This window comes from Lacerta agilis, chromosome 9 (genome assembly GCF_009819535.1).
Source record: "Lacerta agilis isolate rLacAgi1 chromosome 9, rLacAgi1.pri, whole genome shotgun sequence".
In the NCBI taxonomy this organism is placed as follows: domain Eukaryota; kingdom Metazoa; phylum Chordata; class Lepidosauria; order Squamata; family Lacertidae; genus Lacerta; species Lacerta agilis.
This window is the reverse complement of record NC_046320.1, coordinates 17,158,117-17,182,116: the sequence shown is the minus strand read 5'-3', so window position 1 is coordinate 17,182,116 and position 24,000 is coordinate 17,158,117. Positions and strand designations below refer to the sequence as shown.

Genomic DNA, 24,000 nt, shown 5'->3' with positions numbered 1-24,000 from the left:
CTGCAGGTAAAGCTGTGTCAGAATGGTTCACATGTGGACTAAATGGAAGGTCTTTCTCTTAACAAAGGATATGATGCAGAAAGGTCTTAAGGAAATTTGTGCAGTAAATCTTGTTTAGAAGTGTTTTTGATTACCTATGCAGTGCTTTCATCCTCTCAAGGATTTCCTCAGATCCTTGGTAAATTAATTCGGAATATGTTAGCTGTGTGCCTAGCAAAGTACTGAACCAACAGAATCACCCCACCCCCAAATCCTAAACATTTTAACGTCAGTTTTTTATGGAAAATTCTTTTAAGCAAGGGTAGTGAGAAGTCTGTTATCTGAAAACACCAATCTGTTTGCAAAGGGAAAGAAAGGAGGAGCCGCACCACACACAGTTTACAGTACAAATATTCATTTCTAAAAGAACAAATTTAACAGTATTCCTTCCATAAGGAAATAAAAGTGCAGACAGTTTCTCACATTCACATAATCATCATATATACAAAAATGCTGTGCTTGTGTAGAAATGTCTTTCCTGCATCCTCAGCTAGTTTATTCTCCAGAGAAGTGGCTCCTATCATCTATGAATCTTGCTTCCATGAAGAGTTTACAAATACTGTTTTATTATGAAAGTGATTTAGGTTTTGCACAGCTGTTTTCAGAGGGAACTACTGTGCATCTTGTTAGACAGAGCTGCTTTAACACTGACTGCCCCAGAACTAAACATTATGATAACAGTAGAAAGAATAAAGTCAAAATTCAGTAATCCCAAAACCTCCTTGCCTGGCCAGGCTTAAATATCCCTTCCATGCTATCAAGGCTCATATGAAATGATTTATCCATTGTGGAAGAGGGGACAGCATTTCTTTGCTTATATCTTGAACAAATTCCAAGTACTTTTTTGTACATAAAAAAGCACAAGCAGTGGGTGGTGGCTGAATTTCATAGAAAAAGAAGAAAAGTCATATGAGAAAGATCATTTAAATGTACCACCCTTCCTCTTTTGGACATTAAAGCATAAATAACACTCTTTTTGGCAGAGTGTTTTAAACCCTCCTATATGCCCTAGGCAGAATCCAAATCAGCCTTATTCACGAGAGAAATATCAGTGTGGTCTTCTTCAGAAGTAAAGTCTAACCCTCCAACTTAAGAATCACTAGCTCCATATGTGATGGAATAGAATTCCTTTGAGGGGCTTAAACATTTCAGTGCCCTCACAACTCAGCCTGCCGCCATTTTCAGACGTGCCTTGGTTGCCTGTTCAGGCTGTCTCCAACGTTATTACAAAATGGCACTAGATGTATTGGCAACAGCAACAAACCACAACACTTGATGTTGTTTTCTTTTGCTGAATCTTCAGAATTAGCAGACCCAGAATCCCCATTTGTCCCTTGGTGATCAATTCTACCCCTCATGATCGGGCTACACTTGCACTGCGCATCAGACTTCTCCGTCCTGTAAGGATCCGACCTTCCAAGTTCTTGGCCTTTAGCAGTGGAGTTGGAAATGCTGTGGTCTGGATCACCCTGAACAAATACCTACAATATAAGGAAGGATTCAAATAAGCTGTGTAGGCATGGAATAAAGTTGGTTTGTGCAAAGGGCCTCCTATGAAAAAGCATTGTTCTCAACAGTGCTCTCATATTAACCAGGTGGTAATAAAGCTCCTTCTCTCCCCCACCCTTTATCCCAACCAATTAGGGAAAGGATTTGGGTTACCAAAAAGAATTACTTATTTTTGTCCTAACAAATGTATCATACTGAAACCAGTGCCAAACTGAATGTTGGGAGAATGGTTTAAGGATTATGGATGTAGGCAAAGTTTATATTCTAACATCACTCTAGCCAAAAAAAGAGAGCTCATGTTGGCAATAGCAACAAAGAGATCCTATGGTGTTACAATAGGGTTGCCATATTTGAGAAAGGCTATTGAGCTTTTTTTGGATGTTATTGAGCTATTTTTAAGGAAGATTACCAAAAATGACATTGCCGACGTGGGTTGCCATACACCCAGATTTTCCTGGATGCTTCAGCGATTTCTGCCTGGACACTGCTTCCAACCGCAGTATTCTGGTTATCTCCTGGAAATTCTGGACATATGGCAATCCTGGTTACAATGGCACTGTGTTGTTACAGTGGCCTTGGGCATGGGGGCCCGTGTTCAAACCTCAAATCAGCTATGAATCTCAATAGTGGCATTTAGCCACCTCCCCCACCTCACAGGCTTGCTATGACAATAGACCGCTTCTTCAAGTTCCTTAGAGGAACTGCGGGATACAAACGTAGTATGATAGAAAACCAGCAGGACAAAATCCCAATTACCCCCAAACTCCTCCTGATTTAAGTGTTCAGAACCCACGGTGGCAAAATCTGGATAGTGACTGAAACTGCCCTGAGCTCAATATTCGGCTTTTGACCAGAAACTTGAAAAGTGTGTGTGTGTGTGTAGTCCCTTTATAAAATTTAGTTCTTAGAACCCAAACTAGGAAGCAATCCAAACTATGAAGGTACTAAAAGATTGATGGGAAAGTGCTGTCATTTATTAACATGGATATTTTGGCTAATAATTCCAGAGTCCAGGGTATTCTGTATTGGAGACATTGCCCTATTTCCCATTGAGGTAATAAAATGTCTGGGTAGTACCGCTTTAGCCTACAGGTGGGGGTCATTCAGCAGAATGTTTCCCCAAAGGGAAAACAAGCCCATCAAAAGGCTTGATGGGCTAGAACTATTCTTCTTGACATCTACTTTTCTATATGGAATGATTTTGGGGAGATCAGGTTGGGATAATTCAATTATGTGAGCTCCCACTTGGAGTCCAGTCCAGACCACACTTTTACCACCCCAATATGACTTAGACCTAAAGATTCAGCATAGCTTTTCTACAATGGTCAATAAATCTTTAGTACTGCTAAGGTTTTTTTTGAAGTGAACAAGTAAAAATGTAAAGCATGAATGTTACATGTGTTCTCAAACATCTGTTTGTATCATATTCAGCAGATGGACAGAATTAGCTGCAGCTCCCTACTGACTTTACGTACAAGTTTGTTGCTCTGTCACATGTGACAGAAGAATCACAGCATGAACAATGAATTTCTATCTACGCCACAATGCTTGGTTCCAAGCCAATAAAATACCTTGGAAGAAGAGCCAAAAGAGTTGCAAGTATGCACACCAGATAAAACCTTGGAGTAGACAAATGTTTCTGAATTATCCAATATGGATTGGCTGGTGGGTTGCAGAGGATGCAGGTAGCTCCAAAAGTCCCAATAATACTGAAGAACAGGAAGACGCTACCAGCTAGAACAGAGAAGTGTGCCACATTCTGAAATTAAAAAAAAAACACACACCACAGAAAAACAAACTTGAGTGAGACAGAATCTGCTTCCATTTCTGAATAACTGAAAGGCAGTGGTACGTGCTCAGTCACATATTCATTCACTATTCAAAACTAGCATTGTTTCCATGGTTCTTAGCCCTTAATATTTAAGGGTGGGCTCAGGTAATGGTGCTGCAGGGCAGCTGCTTGAAAGGTCACTCTGTGGCACCTGTTAACTGGGGAAGCAGTTGTCCGAGGACTCCACCCATGCAGTTAAGCTGACGGTTAAACCCCCTTTGCTTCTCCAGATTTCCAAGTAGCCATGGGTGGATGGGCTTAATGTGAACTAAGGCTGCAAGCAGCTTCTTCTGATTTGGTGAAGGTCCCATATAGTGCCCATCAAAGGTAAGTTCCCACCTGTTACATGGCCAGGCCCAACGGGGTGGGGGAGGCATGCTGTTCATTTGTGGCAGCTCATTCTCTGCCAAGACAGAAAGGGTGGTTTCATTGCTGTGGCTGTGGCCACCCAGGTCTGAGGCACAGAAGGCACTGAAGCCGTTCACTGGCCTTTTCTTCATAGCGCTGGCTGGTCTACAGTGCCCCCCCCCCAGAAGCCAAGATCCAGGAGATGCCACAGCCCTTTGCCACTGCCTTGGCCCAGCAGCACCCTTAGATTAAGGGAGGCCGAGGGTGTTCCAAATAGGTTCCCCTCTTCTTCACCCACTGGGATTACTCCCTTCTTAACCCTACCTCACTGTGTTGGGATTCACAAGGGGGAAAGGTCTAAAAGGGAGGCACCAAAAAGGAGTTCAGCAGGCTTGTTAATGTGGGAAATAATCTTGCAGCCCCCCCCCCATTTCATGCTTTATTAGGTAAGCAAAGGGTTAAGACACATGGAGTTTCCCTTAAAATTCCTAGAAAGGGCAGTCTGGGAAGCCATATCCCCTGCTTGCCCTGGCAGAAAAATAATCCTTGCTACCTCCTCCCTTCTCAGTGTTCAGTCTCCTTTTCTGCAGTAATAAGAGGCAGCTATTCAGCCACCCCAGTTTCTGCCTCTCTCCTCTGCTGCCATTTAAAAATAATAATTTTAGTTAATTTGGGCAAGAGTTTTTGTTACAAAAGCACTGCCCTTGTTATGACATCATTACTAATACTCTCTAAAGCAGGTGTGGGTGGGAAACCTCTGACACTCTTGCTGAACTACAACAACTCCCATCATCCCTGGCCATTCTGGCAGAGGCCGATGTGAGCTGTAGTTCACCAACATCTGAAGGGCCAAAGATTCCCCACATTTGCTCTAAAGGTAGGAATATGGTTCAGGGGAGGTACTTGCAGAGGGGACAAGCCGGCTTTTGAGGAGTAAATTAGCAATTAGTTCCCTGCCTCCCTCTCTCTTCCTTTTTTCGGGGGCTGTTCACAGGTTCTGCTCAAAAGAATTGGGAGGCAAAGGCATGAGATGTTGGGCAAGATAAGACTTCACCTTTTGTGTGTGTGTGTGAATACTCTGTATCCAATAAATTTAGAGAGAAACGTGGAGAATGGAAACTTTCCCCTTCAAACTCTTCTCCCACCAAGGTTTCTGTAGGAGCCTTGCTTCACCTTTTGTGAAAAAAAGCCTCTCTCTTGCCTGGAACTAACTACCCAAACTGATTGTGTTCAGCTTTCACCCTAAACACTCATTCATGTGAAAGGAACTCACCCACAAATGTTAAAGAATGGACCCTATGGAGTGAGGTGCAAGACAGCTCATGTCCTCAATACTGGCACAAAGGAAGGAAAACAGTTTTGGTAAGAGTTGGCCCGGTTCTCACGTTAGTTTTGGACATGGCAACATCATTCTAAGATGATTTTTTATCATGTCCATTTAACATGTCAAATGTTGTGCACTCACACGGTTAGAATGGGTATCTATCTCATCAACTACTGAAGACTGCTGTGGCGCTGCAAATACCATCCCACACTTTGTGCGGGTACATTTAAGTATCAACATCCACCATGTGACGAGATGATAAATGTTAACTTGACCCTGTCCAAGAGCAATTTGCAAAGTGAACATTAGAATGAACAACATACTCACCAAAGATTTGCTTTCAATCACGAGGTGTAATAATATTGTAAAAAACATGGAGGTGTTAATAGGACTCCCAAAAGAATAGAGGTCTATATCAGAACCACTGTAGGTCTGCAAAGGAACAATTATTTAAAGTTTATGTACTCTGTGATTGTATTCCCCCCTTTTCCCTTAAGATTTTTAAAAGCTTTTTCATGGGACAATAAGATAAAAGAAACTAACCTAAATAACAAAAACAAAGAAGGAAAGAGAAAAGAAAACACAGATTCTGCTCTTAATCCTTGTCACCACCAGAAAATGATGGACCTTCCCAGCTCTCACCTAGGAGCTTTCCTTTCTTCTCCCAGTGTTTCAGCTTGGGAGATCTTCACTTCCCTGCCTCTCACTCACTCACTCAGGGTCCTGCCACCAACCATACACCACCTTTGTGTCCTCTGCTCTGAGCCATTATTGGGGTCCAAAAGGGGGGGGGAGGAAAGAAAACAGGAGAAATAAAAGAAAAAAGAAAAATAAATAAAAGGACTCCTGATATTACATTTGCCCACTACATTAAATATATATATATGTGTGTAACATTTGCCCTAGGATGACGTCCAGCTGTTCTGCTTTCTGTTAATATTTTCCCAATCTTCAGATTCAAATGTGTGAAATTCATTCATTTTTCTTTTCACACAAATTCAAAAGGGATTCTCTATTATTAAATATATGTAATGATTTTTCTCCAATCAAACATAACCACTTTGCCTTCAACCAGTTTCCCCATATTAAACAATAATAAATCTTTCCATCTTTGTCCATGTACAAGTCTCTCCATGGTGATCATATATTGAGATATTATTCCATAGTTCTTTTCGTTACGTATCCATTAATTCGCACCCAGTTCTGTATCTTCAGTTTCCATTTCCTGTTGTGTTCCATCCTTATCTAAAAAAAAAAAATTACCTCTTCCATTCTTTTCCCAAGAAAAGCACCAGAGTACCTGTTCACTCCAAGTTGTACACAGAGCCCTCTCTCTCTCAGATCCAGATGTCTATCCATGTCTTCATCCATGACTTCATTCTACTCCTCCAGAATCACAACACCATATGGCTGTTTTATTCCTCCAAACACTTGTGTAAAGGACTTTTCCAATTCACCATCTATTCCCTCCAACTCTACCATTACACTCTCTGATTCTGCCAGTCCTTTATCCATATTCTTCTCCAAAGTCTCTGTATCGTCTCTGATTCTGCCTTTCATTCATTCCTGGTTTACTTTCATTCCCTACTGGATTAAACCCCATTGGAACTTTAATCTAGTCAATTTTATTTGCTCATCAAACATTTGCTGAAGGATGCCAACAGTCAGTGGAATGCCCAAATATAGGTACACTTGCCAGACTAAATTTTCTTGATCTTATTAACGATTCAGTCTCATTACATTTCCTGTCTCCAGCTGTATCTCTTATTAGAATAGAGAAATTCCTTTCCCGTGGAAGAAGTATCAAGTGGCACATTTACTTTTGATTTCGAAGCAACATTTTCATCGAGCAAACAAAAATAAACAACATGAAATAAAAATTATTGGCACACAGAACTCTCTTGTTCGTTTGCAACTTTCTTGTCTCAAGCCATTAAAATGGGCTTTTGGTTCTGCCTTCAACCCTTTAACAATTGACTTCCCTTCCCTTCCCTTCTACTGGAAGCCAAAAAGCAGCTCATGCATCACATGTAAATTTTCACTGGCAGATGGATAAATTTCTCTGAGTTATAAATTATAACTTTCCAGAAATAATTAAGAAAGAGAGGCTTTTGCAGATCACATGCACATCAGGGCTCTTATGTGGCTTTTGGGCAAGATGTAGACTCCTTGGTTCTTAAGTCGCTTAACCCCACCAGAGCTCCCAGGAGCTGACAGCTTCTTGGTCTCTTGACACAGAAAACAGCTTTTTCAGCACATCAGAGGTTAGCCCCCTATTCACTCTTTTCCCAGAATGAATTCGACAGTTGAAGCTTACGCCTGGCTATCATCAATTATCATGGAATTATCTCCGTTGACTGCCAATAAAAGACATTCAATCTGCCATGCCTTCCCCCAACCGGAAGTCCTCTGTGCTTGTATTCCAGATCATGAGTGCTGTAAGCCTACTGTTTTTTGAATATGGAGGAAGTTTAAAGATCATGCATATAAAAAGGCAAATAAAAGCTAGAGACAAAGGAGTAAAATATCCTAACACTTACCCAGTAAGGGATAAAAAAGCAAACTAGACTTTGGTAAAAAGCATCTAATAAGTTCACTATGAAGGTTGAAAACAGGTATGGCTGAAAAGGAAAGACAGGAGAAACACTTATTGAGGGTGGGATTCACCTAATGAGCCCCATACAAGCACTTCTGCAATGGGTCTTCTCCCCCCACCTCTTAAATTGGGTTAAGGGGGTTCAGGAGAACCCCCAGAAGAGGGTTATTTTGAATTCCACTTATAGTTTGGGAAGATACAGATTCTAGTCATTTTGCCTTGTCTGCATGTTTGGATGCCTGAACGCCTTACTGAGCTTCCAAAAGCTCACACGTACAGTATCACCATCCAAGATCCAGGTCTCAACCTTCAGTGAGAGAGCCTGAGCTAGTCTGCAATATGCCCAAGTCACAAATGAGAGATTAAAGGGAGAAGAGGAGCCTAGTTATAAGACTAACACTTGTCGGTATATAAAAATGCAGCTTTTAAATTACCAAAAATACCACGGTCAGGCAGGAAGAGTTTGAACCTCATTGAACAAAAACTGGTTCAGTAAAAGAAATCTGTCGTATTTTCAACCAACCAACCAACCAATCAGAGATACTCATTGTCAGAGCTGCAGGGGTGGCCCCGTCTCAGGCTGGTTAGACAGTACAGCAATCTAATCTGGAACCCCTCCTAGAGAGTTTCAGCTTGACTTTGATAGCATGCATGTCTAGCACACAGTGTACAATATTCCCACATTTCTGCTGAGGCCTTCCTCGCCATGCTGCAGAAACACAAATAAGCAACAGCAGTCTACGTGGTAGAAAATGGTAACAGGGCATCCATCAAATGACTGTTTGTGTATAAACTACGTTGCCCTCCTAAGGCCACCTACATTCATTGGCTGTAAAGCCAGTGAAGAATAATCCTTTTCTTCTCCAGCAGATTATTTAACAGGAGGGAATGTTCACGTTTAACTGGTAAGGAATGCACAACAGAGAACATGTGAGTCACTTCAGCTTTCAAATATTTGTAACAAGCCAAGAAATACCTCATTTTTCTGACTAGCCTTGTAAAGTTCTGGCAAGTGCAACAGGACTTCTGCGGAGACATCTTTGTCCAAAACACCATAAAAGACAGGTGGTACTGATGTGAAGAGCAGATTGAAGAAAATCAAACTCCAGTAGTCGGTCATGGGTGTTCCTGAAAACCCACAGAAGAACTGGAACCAGAACAGGAGGTTTACATATGCCTGTTAGGAACAGAGGTGTGAATTAAAAGGTGAGAATCTATAAACAAGAGCCAACAGGAATTACATATACTGAGTCAGACCATTGGTCTGTCTAGCTCACTTTTGTCTACACTGACTGGCAGAAACTCTCCAGAGTTTCAGAGTTTTCCACCCTACCTGGATTGACCTGGGACCTTTTCCATGCTCCACTACTGACGTACAGTTCTGCCCCTTTGCGGGAAAGAACTGCAATGTCAATGGTTCTTATAGTGGGCTACAGGGATGTTGAATGCCAATGATACAAATCTGTCAGCCCAGAAATGGTACTAAGGGCTTAGGATTGCAAATACTGCATTTTCTCAGCACCAAACTCTTGAGATAATTTGGTGAAAATGTTGACTACCAGTAAGACACCACTGTTAACATGGAGAGCTCAAACTGCCTGGAGAGAGGGCTGGCTGTAGCCTCTAGCCTTGTTAAGCTGGGTGCTAAAATGGATTCCTGCTTTCCCAGAATTTCAAATAGTTACAAATATTTAGTAATGCTTACTTTATTCCATGGTCAGAGGTTACAGACTATCAGCTCTCCAGTGGTTAGAGCTGCAAGGGGGGAAATTTCTTAAATGAGTGGCAAAGCAGCTGAGCTTTACAGGAGTTACCATGTGGTTACGCTTGCCTCTGTAACATGATGAACTCATTTTGAGTTCTTGCTGTTCAGAAGTAAACCTCAAAGTTCACGCTCAACATTGAAACTGGCAAGGCCTGTCTGCTTCAGACATGCTTCCCCAGGCAAAAACGGTGTAAAATGATCCTTTGATAATTTGCAGGTTTCAATAGTGGAGCCAAGTTGTCACAATCTTATTAGTGCTGACAGACAGCTTTTTGGCACAGACCGTATTTAAATTTATTATAAATGCCACTGGACCAGTGACCCTTAACCCAAGGTGGGTGGGCAGACTCCATTTCTGCTGCTGCAGATTCAGAGTACAGAATTTACTAGCGTCCTTCGCCTGTTTCTAATCATTAAGAAACTCTCCTTCCACAAGGTCAAACCCATTGAGGCATCCCCGGAAGCTACATACCAAATTCTTGTAAAAAAAGTAAAGGATCATGTTTGCTAATCGCGTGTAACACCAGTGGCCGTGTACGAACAGCAGCTTGCTGAGATGTCTGAACTGAGAAAGCGCAAAATCACTCGCCAGCACAGCCTGAAAACAAACATGAAATAAATGAAATACAGCAACCGAGAAAATAGCTACAAAATGAAGTCAGGAGCTTTCATTGACCACTGAGGTACTTGACACTCCTGCATCCCACTGAAGCTGACTGCACAAGTCCCGTTGGCCAAAAATAGAAATAAATGTCTCCACAAAAGTTTCCTTGTAGATGCCATGGTCTTGTGTATACTGTTAAACTTGTCTCCCTTTCTAACTCATCCTCACTTTCCCTTGATTCGGACCCACACTCATCAATCATCATTTATTGAGCAGTCTCTTATATACCAACTAATCCACCCTCTTAACACGAGGACATATTTTGGTTCCTCGCTAATCAAGGAAGTTGTTGAATGGAGATCTTTGCATGACCAACTCATACAGTATTACACTGTTCCCATGAGTCAATGACTTCTGTGACGACTAAAGCCGCCTGAATGAATCCTCTTCAAACCTCTTCAGATGTCTGCCTGAAACTGCTTCAAACATGCTCCATGAAGATTCCTCTGATTTCAAGGAACATTTTCCTGGTATATAATCTGATTTCTTAGGAACGTATGTCCATATTAGAACCCAATACAGTGTAAATACGGCTCTCAAGGCCCTTGCAATAGAGTAATAGAATTGCAGAGTTGGAAGGAACCATGAGGGTCATCCAACCCCCTGCAATGCAGGAATTCTGTCCACAGCCATCCCTGAGTGGGCATGAACCACCAAGCTTCTGGTTAACAGCTAAGACACACTGTCCCATTGCGCCACAGGTTCCCTACAACACCATGGTACTTGTATTTCCAATAGATCAGCTCTGTTGACAAAGACCTCTTGCAAATTCTAGGGTTTGGGGTATTCAGCTTTTGATTCCACTAACAATATTTTCTGCTACCAATAAGTGTCATGGGGTTCACAGTCATCAATCTATATGCAACACTGCTTCCATTTACAGTTCTCTCAATCCGTCCTACCTGCATGCCTTCTTGTCCAGAGATTCCAATTCCAACATCAGCAACTTGGATCATACTAACATCGTTGGCACCATCACCTTCCAGGAGAAGGAAAAGAACAATGTTGCAGTGAAATTGGCTTGGGCGGGGGGATGCTACTGCACTGCACACAGACTTGACGAAAGAGAAAAATATATTGAAATTTCATGGCCTGACAAGATGCGATGTTAAATACAAGTGCAAATGTCATCAGCTGGGAGGGCTGGTAATTATCACTGCAGACATCAAAAGAGGAAATGAAGCTTCTCCTCCCCTACTGCTGCACGTCAAATGCAAATTTATGCCTAGTTCATCAGTTTTAGAATTATTGTCAAGTTGTAGGCTGCACTATTAAAAAGACTGTATAAAGTGCAACATGAAAACGGGGGGGGGTCATGTTGGCATATTTAATGTAATAATGAGAATTTTAGGAGAGCAGATTTATAAAATACGCAATATTTTGTGGCTATTTATCTAGAGGGCAATTGTAAGTTTGCATTATACCTGTATCTATACATGTTGGGTGTTGTGATAAATGTTTTTTATCATATGAAATTAGTGTATCTGATGTAAAGAAACCTAATAAACACATTACTATTTTTTGAAAAGTGCAATAAAAGTATATTGCCCACACAGCTCATGATCTATCTCAGAGGCTTGTTGATAGGATTACTACCCTGCACAGATGGGGAATGACGACAGCATCACATACTGATGGCCTTCTGTGCGATGGCATCTATTTTGTGAATGCCCACCCCGGGCAAAGGAAAACAGGCACCAATGCTATTCATGTTTTGGTGCCAGGTAAAGAAGAAGAAGAAGAAGAAGAAGAAGAAGAAGAAGAAGAAGAGTTAGGATTTGATATCCCGCTTTTCACTACCCGAAGGAGTCTCAAAGCGGCTAACATTCTCCTTTCCCTTCCTCCCCCACAACAAACACTCTGTGAGGTGAGTGGGGCTGAAAGACTTTCAAAGAAGTGTGACTAGCCCAAGATCACCCAGCAGCTGCATGTGGAGGAGTGGAGACACGAACCCGGTTCCCCAGATTACGAGTCTACCGCTCTTAACCACTACACCACACTGGCTCCATGAGCACTTTTGAGATAAGAGCCTGCTGGATCAGACCAGTAGCCCATCTATCTATCTATCTTAACTATCAGGACGCAGCCATGAACAGCCTTATCTTCCATGACTTTGTCCAATCTTCTTTTAAAGCCATCCACATTGGAAGCCATCGCTGCCTCTTGTGGGAGTTAGCTGTGGAATTATCCGTGTGCTGTGTGAAGAAGTACTTTTCTTTTGTCTGTCCTGAATCATCCAACATTCAGCATCACTGTATGTCCACAAATTCTAGTGTTATGGGGCGGATGTTCTGCTACTGCAATTAGGAGCCATGGGAGGTCCCGTGGGTGCTTTTATAATGGGAAGGCGGGCCAAAAATATTTTTAACAAACAAGTGAACTTTATATGGAGGTGAGAGTCATACTTCTTCTTTTCACCCCTCTCCCAAATATTTAGAACATGGGCTTCAGGAGAAAGGTACATGGTCGCCAGAAATGCATGCTAACCCCCGCTCCCTGGCTGCAAATAATCCCAAGAGTTTGGATAGAGGAAGTGTGAGTAACTCACAATTCCTATTGTGGTGTTTTCACATAACATATGAAGTCACCTAGAAATTGTTATTCTGAATGACTCTTGAAAATATTATGACGTACATAGATGTGGGGGATTCTGTGGTCCTCCAGATGTTGCTGGATTACAACTTGTATCAACCTCAGTGGACAGGGATGATGGATAGCAGATATTCCCCATCCCTGCTTTACAGTGAAATCAAAGGTGATGCTGTATAGCATATATGCTGCTCCCTTGCAAGGGAGAGATGACTCACCTACAGCCAATGTCATCACCTTCAGTTCCTTTCGGATCTTTTCCACCACTTTGCTCTTCTGCAGAGGGGTGGCTCGGCAGCAGATGACAGCCCGTACACATGTTGTGAGCTGCAGGAACTTGCTCGCCATACTGTCATGCAAGGCAAATTCTAATGTTGCTCCATCTATAACTAGGGCAGCAGTGAACTCTGGAATTTGAGCAACTGATGAGTCTGGGACTCTCAAATGGCTTGCCTGATAGCTTTCTTTCCACTTGATGTCACCCAAAATCTTGTCCATCTTCAACGAACAGGAATCCTGGTTGGGAAAAGGGCATCGGTAGGTTTTATCTAGGATCAGTTTCTTATAAGTACGTATTAAAGCTTCACTTTACAAGTCACATCTCAATGGCTGTTAACAGCTTGTCAGCTATAGATGTATCTTGAGTGCGTTCATTAATGAAAATGATCCGGCATTTTTAATTCTGCAAAAGATATGCAAGGCCATGATAGGGAAAGCCATCATCACAAAGATTCTGGGCCAGTTTGGATATTACCATAAACCGGTATATGATGGAAGGGGGAATAAGCCAAAGGAATGACTCCTCCCTCTCCAGCACAGCCATGAGATCAGAAGCTTTCAGTTCCATTTTTGATTAACTGCAATAAGTCCAAACCCTATACTGTAGTCTACCTTAACTATGGTTTGTGGAAAGGAGCCAACTTCAGAACCCATGCCTTGAACTTGGCTTGCTTGAAACATATTTTAAGCCACTGTTTGTCAGGTTCAGATGAAGCAACAATATGGTGAATCAAAATGGAATCAAAAGTTTCTGTTCATGTCCGCAGCAGGAATGCGTTATAAAATTCTGAGGCTCGATATGGCTTGCTCCTGTTGCAATAAACTATGGCCTAGACAAAGCAGATCACTGTCACATGAGCAAGGGTTCGTTAAATGCTTAAGAAATGAGCCATATACATAGAGAATTTACATTTTGCAAGGGGTAGGAATCCATTGGCTGAAGGAAACACTGGAAAGAGATATCTCTTGCAATATGTTTTTAAAAATCTGATTAATGGAAGGGGCTATATTAAATGGTGCTCCATATGCATATGAGTAGTTAGTTTTGTTTTTTAATTTAAAGAACTCTAGAAATAAAATAAACTCCTCTTACATAATTCAGCTAAAATAAATGGGATCTGCAGAAGTGCAAGGGAAATTTCTGAGAGTTTATAGACACATGCCTCACTAAAACGAATGGGTGCTGTACATGAAGTTGTATGCTGTTTTCTCAATAATGCACAGTGGGTTTGAACTGAAAGGACTCCCCCCCCCAAAAAAAAATCCTAATTAAATATAACCATCTGCCATGGATGCTTTAGTTGAGATTCCTGCATGGCAGCGGGTTGGACTAGATGATTATTGAGGTTATTTCCAACTCTACAATTCTATGATTCTATGAATGTACAATTGAAAGAAACATAACACTGTCTAGACAACATTTTTACTGTGATTAGTTCATCAGTCTTCAAGTGAGTCATCTATGAAAACAAAGGCCTGAATTTCTAACAAACAAAATATCCATTCCTGCCTTCATACAATATTCTTTTCAACCTGTTCGTTTTTTTTTTAACGGCAAAGCATTCTCTGTCCCAATTGTTAACCAATCTTTAACAAGTTATGGCTAGGATTAGTACTGGATAATGTGAATAAAGATATTTCCATCACATAAAAGGGATCTGGCTTCCCATTTGAAAACACTGACTATTTTTAAGAGAGAACACAAAAACACCAAGATTTTTCTGTATTAGAAAATGTAAGTAGATTAACTTTCTGGAATGCTGCATGTAATACCACTTTAATGAGATAATTCTTAGCACATTAATGGTAATCAAACACGGCTGCAGGGAGATACGACAAAGAGGAACTCACTAAAATTGAACTTGTTCCAATTTCCAAGACAAAGCTCCTAGTCCGACATCCACAGAGCTAGTATAGTTTAGCATTTAGCCCTTGGAAGCATTTTAACAACGTTTTGCAGTGTGTCAACTTTCTGCACAAGGCGGAAGGACAAATGAATTGGTGGGATGCATTTAAATAATTAACTGCCACTTATGCTTCTGTTCAGGAGTACAATTGTACAAAGCCTTACAGCTTAGACACTCACATTTAACAGAAAATACTGAATTTATAAAAGTCATCTTACAAAAACCTGCAGTTTTTAGAAGCGAAGGGAACCGCGACACATTGCCAACACCCCAGCTGCACAGACCAGTGTGATGCCACTGGCCAAAAAGGAAAGGAGGAGCAGCAGCAGTGGGGCGAGATGGGAAAGACAACTGCAAGATGAATTAACCCAAAGCAAAAACCGGAAGAGGTCTGGTGGATAAGTTTGCTGCTGTCGTCTTTTCTGGCCCTGCGGTCATACAGCAATGCAAACAGTTCCAGCTACAGAAAAACCAAATGCCACACGCACCAGGTGATCAGACTGCAGGATGAAGATGTGATCAGTTGGCGCCAGTAATTTACAGGAATGTGCTATGTTGATGGCTGTCTCACTTTTATCGCCAGTCAGCATCCAGATTTTAATTCCTGCTTTTCGGAGCGCCTCTATGGTTTCCGGAACACCTTCCTGCAATCGGTCTTCAATCCCAGTGGCACCTGCAAAGCAGCAATCAGTGTGATTAGGACAAACTGCACTGTTCTGCACCGGCTGCCAATTCGTTTCCAGGCCCAATTCGAAGTGCAGGTGCTGGTGTATAAAGCCTTACAAGGTCCATGACCTCATTGTCTTAAGGACTGCGACCCCCATACAAACTGACCTGGGCCCTGCGCTTATCATCTGAGGCCCTTCTCTGTGCCCCCCCCCCAACCAAGAGGTTTGGAGGATGGCAACACAAAAATGGGCCTTTTCTGTGGTGGCTCCCCATCTGTGGAATGCTCTCCCCAGAGAGGCTCACCTGGTGCCATAATAACACATATTTAGGCAAAAACATTGGTCTTTACTCAGGCCCTTAGCCATTCAATAATGTATGGCCTGCTAAATGTGTGGGGCGGGGGCTGTTATGACTTATTATTATGCTGATGTTTTATTGTGTTTTAAATATTTTGTTAGAAGCCACACAGAGTTGCTGGTGAAACTCAACCAGATGGGCTGGGTATAAATAATAATAATAATAATAATAATAATAATAATAATAATAATAATTCTGTATTATGTCTTTATTATTATGCTACATAAATTATGTTCTTAATTTTGTACACCTCCCTAGGATCTTTGGATAATGGACAGGATATAAATCGAATCAATAACAATAGCAGAAAATAATAATAAAATGCAATTGTGTAAATACTACTCAGCAGTTGGGAGCAGCAATATATAGAGCTGAGAAATGCCAAGTTTCTCCTAAGCAAAAATATGCTGAGATTTAAGGTTCATAGGTTTTTTTCAAGTGGGGTTGCAAAAGGCCAACTACCATTCCAATTACCAAAGGTTTCTGGGCAAAGTGGCTATAATTCCCAACTCCTAACATGAGGTAAAAGATGAGGAATCAACTTATGCATCGCAACCTAACAGATTTTACATATGAGAGAATTTCCTGAAATGTTTGAGAAATCAGGAGAAATAATATGGAACCAAGATGAGTTTGTGGTGCCTTGGTCTGAACCGTAAAGGATATGGAGCAGTTTTTCAACAGAATCAAAGCCTATGAAATTATGTATCCTAACAGCAATCTCAGTTTCTTTGAGTGCTGGTCCTTATGTGGGCAACGTGGCACTATTCACACACATGGGGGAGGTGGAAGTAACAAAAAACAACCGGGGGGGGGGGGGAACCCTCAGGATGGAATTCCTCCACCCCTACCGAATCAGCTGGATGAGTACTGAGTACCCTCAGATACCTGCTGAGGATAAAAATTGGGAAATTGGGTGGTAGGAGAGGAAATGGAATGCAATGTCTGGAATCCTGATCAGAAACACTCCGTGCAGAGGCTTTCCCCTTTCAGCCCATGGAGGGGGAATTTTGTGGCATCTGATAGCCCCTGGGATGCCCTCCCAGGTAGGGCCAGCCCAGCCATTAGACAGCGTGAAGCCACAGCCTCATGTGGAAGAGACCCATATGGCACTCACACACCCAGCTGTCTCCGCCACCAGTGCCAATTTCTGGAGAAGTTTTGCCGGCAATCAGCGGTGGCAAGGCGGCACTTTCGCTTCCAGTGAATGCTCCCAGGAGCCATCAGATTGCACCTTAAGTCGTCTACTCTTCATTCTCAAAAATTTATGCTCCTCCTTCCAAACCCCATTAAGCAGCAAAGACAAATGTTTAGATTAGTTTTTGCAACTTCAGGGAATTTAAGTGATATGGGGATACAATCCAACACAAATGTTAAGCATGCTCAAGCCCACTGGGCTAAGTGCATTTGATGCTGCTGCATTCATTGATCAGGTTTGAGCCTATATATTTAGGAGTTTAGCAAAACAACAATCTTCTTCCCAACTCACCAAGCAGTGTTAATTGGTTCTCAAGCCTCTGCATCGACTCAAGGAGCATACCATCCCGGCACTCTATGTTGTGTTCCGCGGCATAGTGTCCTTTTAACCATTCGTTATATTCCTCATCACTCAACACCTGCAGAATCAGCAAAGAGCCAACATCACCGTACTGATCAAAGTCATACAAATAAAGCCATTTTAAAATAATAAACGAGTTCACACCATTCCACCTCTCTAAACCAAATTATATATTCAGATTTTTTTAAAGAGTCCCTTTGACCATTTGCAAGCAGTGTTTGGCCAACACAATGTGTGGTGATGGTGATGATGATGATGATAATAATAATAATAATAATAACAACAATTATTTATTTATTTATTTATACCCCGCCCATCTGGCTGGGTTTCCCCAGCCAATCTGGGTGGCTTCCAACAGAATATTCTAATACAACATCCTATTAAACATTAAAAGCTTCCCTAAACAGGGCTGCCTTCAGATGTCTTCTAAAAGTCTGGTAGTTGTTTTTCTCTTTGACATCTGGTGAGAGGGCATTCCACAGGGCTGGTGCCACTACTGAGAAGGCCCTCTGCCTGGTTCCCTGTAACTTGGCTTCTCGCAGCGAGGGAACCGCCAGAGGGCCCTCGGCGCTGGACCTCAGTGTCTGGGCGAACAATGGGGGTGGAGATGCTCCTTCAGGTATACTGGACTGAGGCTGTTTAGGGCTTTAAAGGTCAGCACCAACACTTTGAATTGTGCTCTGAAACATACTGGGAGCCAATGTAGGCCTTTCAAGACTGGTGTTATGTGGTCTCAGCAGCTGCTCCCAGTAACCAGTCTAGCTGCCACATTTTGGATTAGTTGTAGTTTCTGGGTCACCTTCAAAGGTAGCCCCACATAGAGCGCGTTGCAGTAATCCAAACAAGAGATAACTACAGCATGCATCACTCTGGTAAGACAGACCGCGGGCAGGTAAGGTATCAGCCTGTGTACCAGATGGAGCTGGTAGACAGCTGCCCTGGACACAGAATTAACCTGTGCCTCCATGGACAGCTATGAGTCCAAAATGACTCCCAGGCTGCACACCTGGTCCTTCAGGGGCACAGTTACCCCATTCAGGACCAGGGAAGGAGGAGGGATAGAAGGAGAGGTGTGGAAATTATACCAATAGGTTGGGGGGGGGAGAGATAAGGGCTAGAGCAAGAAGACAGAATACCGTGGACTGCAAGATCAAACCTATCCATTCTCAAGGAAATCGGCCCTGAGTGCTCACTAGAAGGACAGATCCTGAAGTTGAGGCTCCAGTACTTTGGCCACCTCATGAGAAGAGAAGACTCCCTGGAAAAGACCCTGATGTTGGGAAAGATGGAAGGCAGCACAAGGAGAAGGGGACGACAGAGGATGAGATGGTTGGACAGTGTTCTCGAAGCTACTAACATGAGTTTGGCCAAACTGCGGGAGGCAGTGAAGGATAGGTGTGCCTGGCATGCTCTGGTCCATGGGGTCACGAAGAGTCGGACACGACTGAACAACAACAACAAGGGAGGCGAGAACTTGCCATCCACTTGCTGAAGCATAATGCACCAAACACCAGAGCCCACTCTTCCTCCCTCCCTCTCTCCCTTCCACCTTGTCACTCTGAGCTCCTAGACTGGCCATCTGGCAGTCAAAGCACCCATCCCTGCTTTTTTATGTGTTTTCTGAACTGCATTCAACAAATGCAGTGGGCTTTGCTGCTTTCTCCCTCGCAGTACCATGTACTGGCTGAATTATTTCAGGCTGGATATAAACTGAGTTATGCCCAGCAATGATACATACACACCAAGTCTACAGTATTTTGGAGGTGGTTCCATGTCACTTACCTAACTACCAAGCTCAGTATTTGAGAGAACGGGGGTGCTGCAAGTATTAGAACATTATTCCATGTACAGAGAATAACAGGGTGTGTTACAATGGGGCTTGCTACAGGACTATACAACTGAGACAGGCATCTTCCACTTTTACATCAAACTCCAAAAATCAGTCAAGTTCCCAATTTTTTTGTTTCTCGAAGTGAGCTTTTTTCCTGGCACAGCACTACTCGACAAATGCAATTTATGTCAAACCAAGGTTTTGAGAGCAAAATCCTGGGGAACATTCAAGCTATGTAACCGTCTATCCTCCACTGCCATCTATTGAAAGTAAAATAATGGGCTTAAAATAACAACAAATCCCTCCAAAAAACTCTCACTATTGATACGGGGGGGGGGGGGGGGAAACAGCTAAAGAAAGTCCTGACATGTGCATGCAGTTTACCCGTTCATTTAAATGATGGGTGTGGCCTCATTTAACCATCCCCTTTGTGGAAAAAGAACTTGCCCTTCCTTTGGAATCAGTTTGTGATGGGAAACCATGTGGCCAGACCATATCCATAGGCTTTCAACTGTGGTTTGGACACAGCTAATTTGAAAATTCTAAATATTTCATATATAATCTGCTGACCAGTGCTTTGACTATGTCCTAAACCGAGAAAAAGGTGCCCCCACCCAACTGGACAAGCCCCAACCCCAGATCTGCTGGCCACGAGTTAGGAAGAAACAGAGGTGCTTCTCCGCCAGCAGAGAAGAGCTTCTCTGGCAAAGGACCACAGCAATTGTGAAGCCTTCCGCTACACCCTCAGATAGCTCTGAAGGTATAGATGGCAGGTCTTTGGAAGCGGCAGCTGATCCTCCACCCAGTTTAGGAATGCACTGTAAAATAAATAGCACCCTATTCTTTCAAGAATAGAAAAAAAAAACCAGAATCACAGAATTGTAGAGTTGGGAGGGATAGCGAGTGTCATGTGGCCCAACTCTCTGCAATGCAGGAATCTCAACACAATGCCCCCCCATCCAATCTGAAACCCCACCAGACCCTGCTTAGCTTTGCAAGTGTGCTAGCAGTTTTATTGCTGGCACCGAAGTTTTGTCAATTCTGTACCGTGAACCATTAAAAGAAATATCACCTTCATAGCTACACAGAGAGTGCGCAGTCCTTGTGCAGCATAATCATCCAAATACCTCTGAGTTCTGGCCTTAATTCTTTGCATCTGCGCGTCAATCTTCTTAATACCTGAGATTTGAGATGAAGAAAAGCAGGTAACGTTAAATGCTAAACATAGGGGTCATGTATGTAAAAGGATCATATCCCTGGGGGTGGGCGGTGGCGGGAAGCTTTGTAAAATATTCTGAGTGGGATCCTGAGATAAAATAGGGGAATACATTTTGACAGTGATTCTCATGCAACCTATGGAGTCCAGTGCCCTGGGGTCCAGTTATGCTAAAATGTACCAAAATATTGTTTGCATTTTTGTGGTGACCAATGGTAAAAAAAAAAACTTGACTGACTGACCCTTGCAATGGGCAGGTCTTTTGCCTGGTGGTGGAGATATCTTGATCATAAACGTGGTTTTCCTAAAGCGAGGCAGCAGCTTGTGTAAAATGTAGTGGCATAACTGTTCACTGTAGGGACGCGGGTGGCGCTGTGGGTTAAACCACAGAGCCTAGGGCTTGCCGATAAGAAGGTTGGCGGTTCGAATCCCCACAATGGGGTGAGCTCCCATTGCTCAGTCCCTGCTCCTGCCAACCTAGCAGTTCGAAAGCATGTCAAAGTGCAAGTAGATAAATAGGTACCACTCCAGCGGGAAGGTAAATGGCGTTTCCGTGCACTGCTCTGGTTTGCCAGAAGCGGCTTTGTCATGCTGGCCACATGACCTGGAAGCTGTACGCTGGCTCCCTCGGCCAGTAAAGCGAGATGAGCGCCGAAACCCCAGAGTCATCTGCAACTGGACCTAATGATCAGGGGTCCCTTTACCTTTAACTGTTCACTAGGGAACAGTATCTCCATCAAAATACACCAATGGTTAGGGGCCCAAGTGACCTCAGTTGTTAGGAGTGCCTTTTACCACCCTTAGTTTGTAAGACCATTAAGGGAGTTCCTGGACCGAGATAGCCTGACCACTGTTGTCCACGCACCGGCAGCCTCTAGATGGGATTACCACAACACTCCATTGGCTATTTCTCAGCTTACGTACATCACTGGCCAGACTCTTGAGTTTTATGAAACATCTGAATTGGAGGTTAAAGGCTTCCGAGTTTGCTAGTGTTTATTAGAAAGCTGGCTACAGCGCCCTCCATACCTGTTGGTTCTTTCTGCAGCAGATCCATGATGACAGAGTCTGCTCCTTTGGTGTACAAGACGATGTGGTTCAAAATGGGGTGCCTCACCACAATGGACATCCGTTTGCGGACGGAATCGAAAGGCAAGATGTGCAGCAGCTGAAACGTCAACAGTCCCAAAGGTTCCAACTGTACCGTCACCACCTCGGGACTCCTGGACTGCAAACGGCATTGGTAAGCCCTGGCAGCGTAAACCAAGGCCGCTTCGTCAGGGCTCTCTGCTTCATAGAACAGGTCGCCTTCAGGAGATGACCCGGGCCCGTTTCCGGGTGACATTTCTTTGAATCTACTCGAGGTCTCCGTCTGGTCGTGCCCTGAAATTATGGAGTTGGATGGGCTTTCGGACGAAGAGCTTTGATCCGAAAGAGATGACGGAAACTTCACACGGAAAATGGACAACTTGTGTGAGCGATCGCTTTCAGACTCTGATCCACCCGTACCGGTACCTGAGCTTCGAGCAGAGGTGGGGCTTATTTTTCGGGCCGAGAACTTATGGAAAATTTGCTTCAGGTCCATAAAGTGTGAAGTGGGAAGTCGGGTTTTTGCAGTCCATCGCCTCTGTAAAAACAGTAATTAATAATAATAATAATAATAATAATAATAATAATAATAATAATAAATATAAATAAAAAATCAGCAGCCACAAAGGACACAATCCAAAGGCCTGTACACAAAGCAGACAAGCAAAGCCTCTGTATTACAGCCAACACCTTTTAACGTGAAACCAGATCCTAAGCTCCCGTAGAAAAGAAATAAAAGTTTAAGACTCCTATACGTTAAAGTATTGTTCTAAGATAGATATGCCAATATGCTTAGAATAAAAATGTAAAGTATATGTATGAATGGGAAAAGAAAAGAGATAAAAGAAGTACAAATAACGATACATTTGCAGAATGCAAGGATAAATCCGGAGATAGAGATTTAAAGAAGTCAAATTGTGGCGGAGGGAAGCTGCTGGTGGGTGGGGGGAGTGCTATACAGTGGTACCTCTGGATGAGAACGGGATCCGTTCTGGAGCCCTGTTCGCATCATGAGCAGCGCGTAACCTGAAGCGGCATGTCTGCACATGTGTGCGACGCGATTCAGCACTTCTGCGCATGACGTCATTTCGCGCATCTGCGCATGCACAAATTGCTGAAACCGGAAGTAACCCGTTCCGGTACCTCTGGGTTCAGCGCCTTCGTATCCCACGACGAATGCAACCTGAAACTATCGTAACCAGAGGTACGACTGTACAACAAGTATATTTGTTTTCAATGTATTTGAACTGGTTTTTTTTTCCAATTTCATTTTTTCTTTTCCGTTGATGTTCTGTTTTTGCTGTATTATATACCGGTAAATAAATAAATAAATAGTTTAAGACTCCCTGAGGAGAAAGACCCTAAAGTTTCTGAGACGACTGACAGCCCTATGGCTCTTACAGTTTAAAGTCTGAAAGCAGTAGAAATATGTATGTATGTCTGAAAGCAGAGAGAAAGAACAGAGGAAAAGAATGAACAGGAGAGACGAGGGCTGAATACAAGCATTTTTACTTTATATAACTTAAGACTTTATTTTATAAAAATGACTTGTGGCACTAAAAAGACTAAATGACTTATGACATAAGCTTTTGTGGACTAAAGTCCACTTCATCAAATGCACAAAGTGTGATCTGCAGTTGCAGATGCAGTCGGATCTCAACTTGCGCAGATTTAACTTGTGGGATTTTAACTTTACACTCTTGGCAGCCAGAGCCTGGTTGAAATCCCACAAATTAAATGCTCTTGCTTGCCGGGCTGTGGGAGGCTCTCACAAGATTTCGGGTGGCCTCGCGAGATCTCGCACTGGCTCAAAGAAGGTAAGATAGCTCGTGTGGGAGCAATTCCAGGGGGCTGTTTTGAGTAAACGCAATTTTGGCTTTACACATCGTCACCTACAGTATAGGGGAGGGCAGAATTGAAAGCAGTGAGCTGAGGGGACCGAAATGTAAAAAGTATAAACAAACATTGACTGTTTAGTTAGTGCTGAAAGGACACAAAATCGGCACAGCAACTCTTTGCAACAGCAGAGGAGGTTTCTGCGGCCTTTTAAAAGCCTCAACAGCCTACTATTCAGACTTAGCCTGTCCAGTATATAAAAGTTACTCTATATCAGAGGTTCCCAAACTTATTTGGCCTACTGCCCCCTTTTCAGAAAAAAAAAAATTACTCAGCACACCCTTGGAAATCTACCTTCTTTAAGCAGACAAACAGAAAGATCCAGTGACAAATTTGCGTTCTTTTATGTATCTATATTTCTACCTACATCCTACAACTGGTTCATCACTATATACTATAAAAAGATCCACATTGGTTCTCATCTAATTTTTACTAGCTGCTGTCAGGCTCCAAGGAATCGGATCCCTCTCACAGTGGGCAGCCAAGGATCAGATAAACAAGAAGAGTTCTTACCAGGCCTTTCATTCAATATT

The 24,000-nt window shown here is 42.8% G+C and overlaps 1 protein-coding gene across 4 annotated transcripts in view; it reads right to left on the bottom strand.

Moving 5' to 3' along the window:
* Window positions 1-376: 376 nt before the first annotated feature.
* Window positions 377-24,000, bottom strand: part of ATP10D (ATPase phospholipid transporting 10D (putative)) — a 65,881-nt gene continuing 42,257 nt past the window's right edge. For all 4 annotated transcript variants that reach the window (XM_033159891.1, XM_033159889.1, XM_033159890.1 and 1 more), the window contains 12 exons: window positions 21,512-22,109; window positions 20,339-20,445; window positions 17,367-17,493; window positions 15,340-15,524; window positions 12,884-13,181; window positions 10,979-11,055; window positions 9,885-10,010; window positions 8,624-8,824; window positions 7,592-7,672; window positions 5,379-5,483; window positions 3,120-3,307; window positions 377-1,520 (listed from right to left, as the gene is read on the bottom strand). In XM_033159891.1, coding sequence (XP_033015782.1) covers window positions 1,394-1,520; window positions 3,120-3,307; window positions 5,379-5,483; window positions 7,592-7,672; window positions 8,624-8,824; window positions 9,885-10,010; window positions 10,979-11,055; window positions 12,884-13,181; window positions 15,340-15,524; window positions 17,367-17,493; window positions 20,339-20,445; window positions 21,512-22,109 — 2,220 coding nt within the window. In that variant the 3' untranslated portion in view covers window positions 377-1,393. The remainder of the gene's footprint in view (window positions 1,521-3,119; window positions 3,308-5,378; window positions 5,484-7,591; window positions 7,673-8,623; window positions 8,825-9,884; window positions 10,011-10,978; window positions 11,056-12,883; window positions 13,182-15,339; window positions 15,525-17,366; window positions 17,494-20,338; window positions 20,446-21,511; window positions 22,110-24,000) is intronic.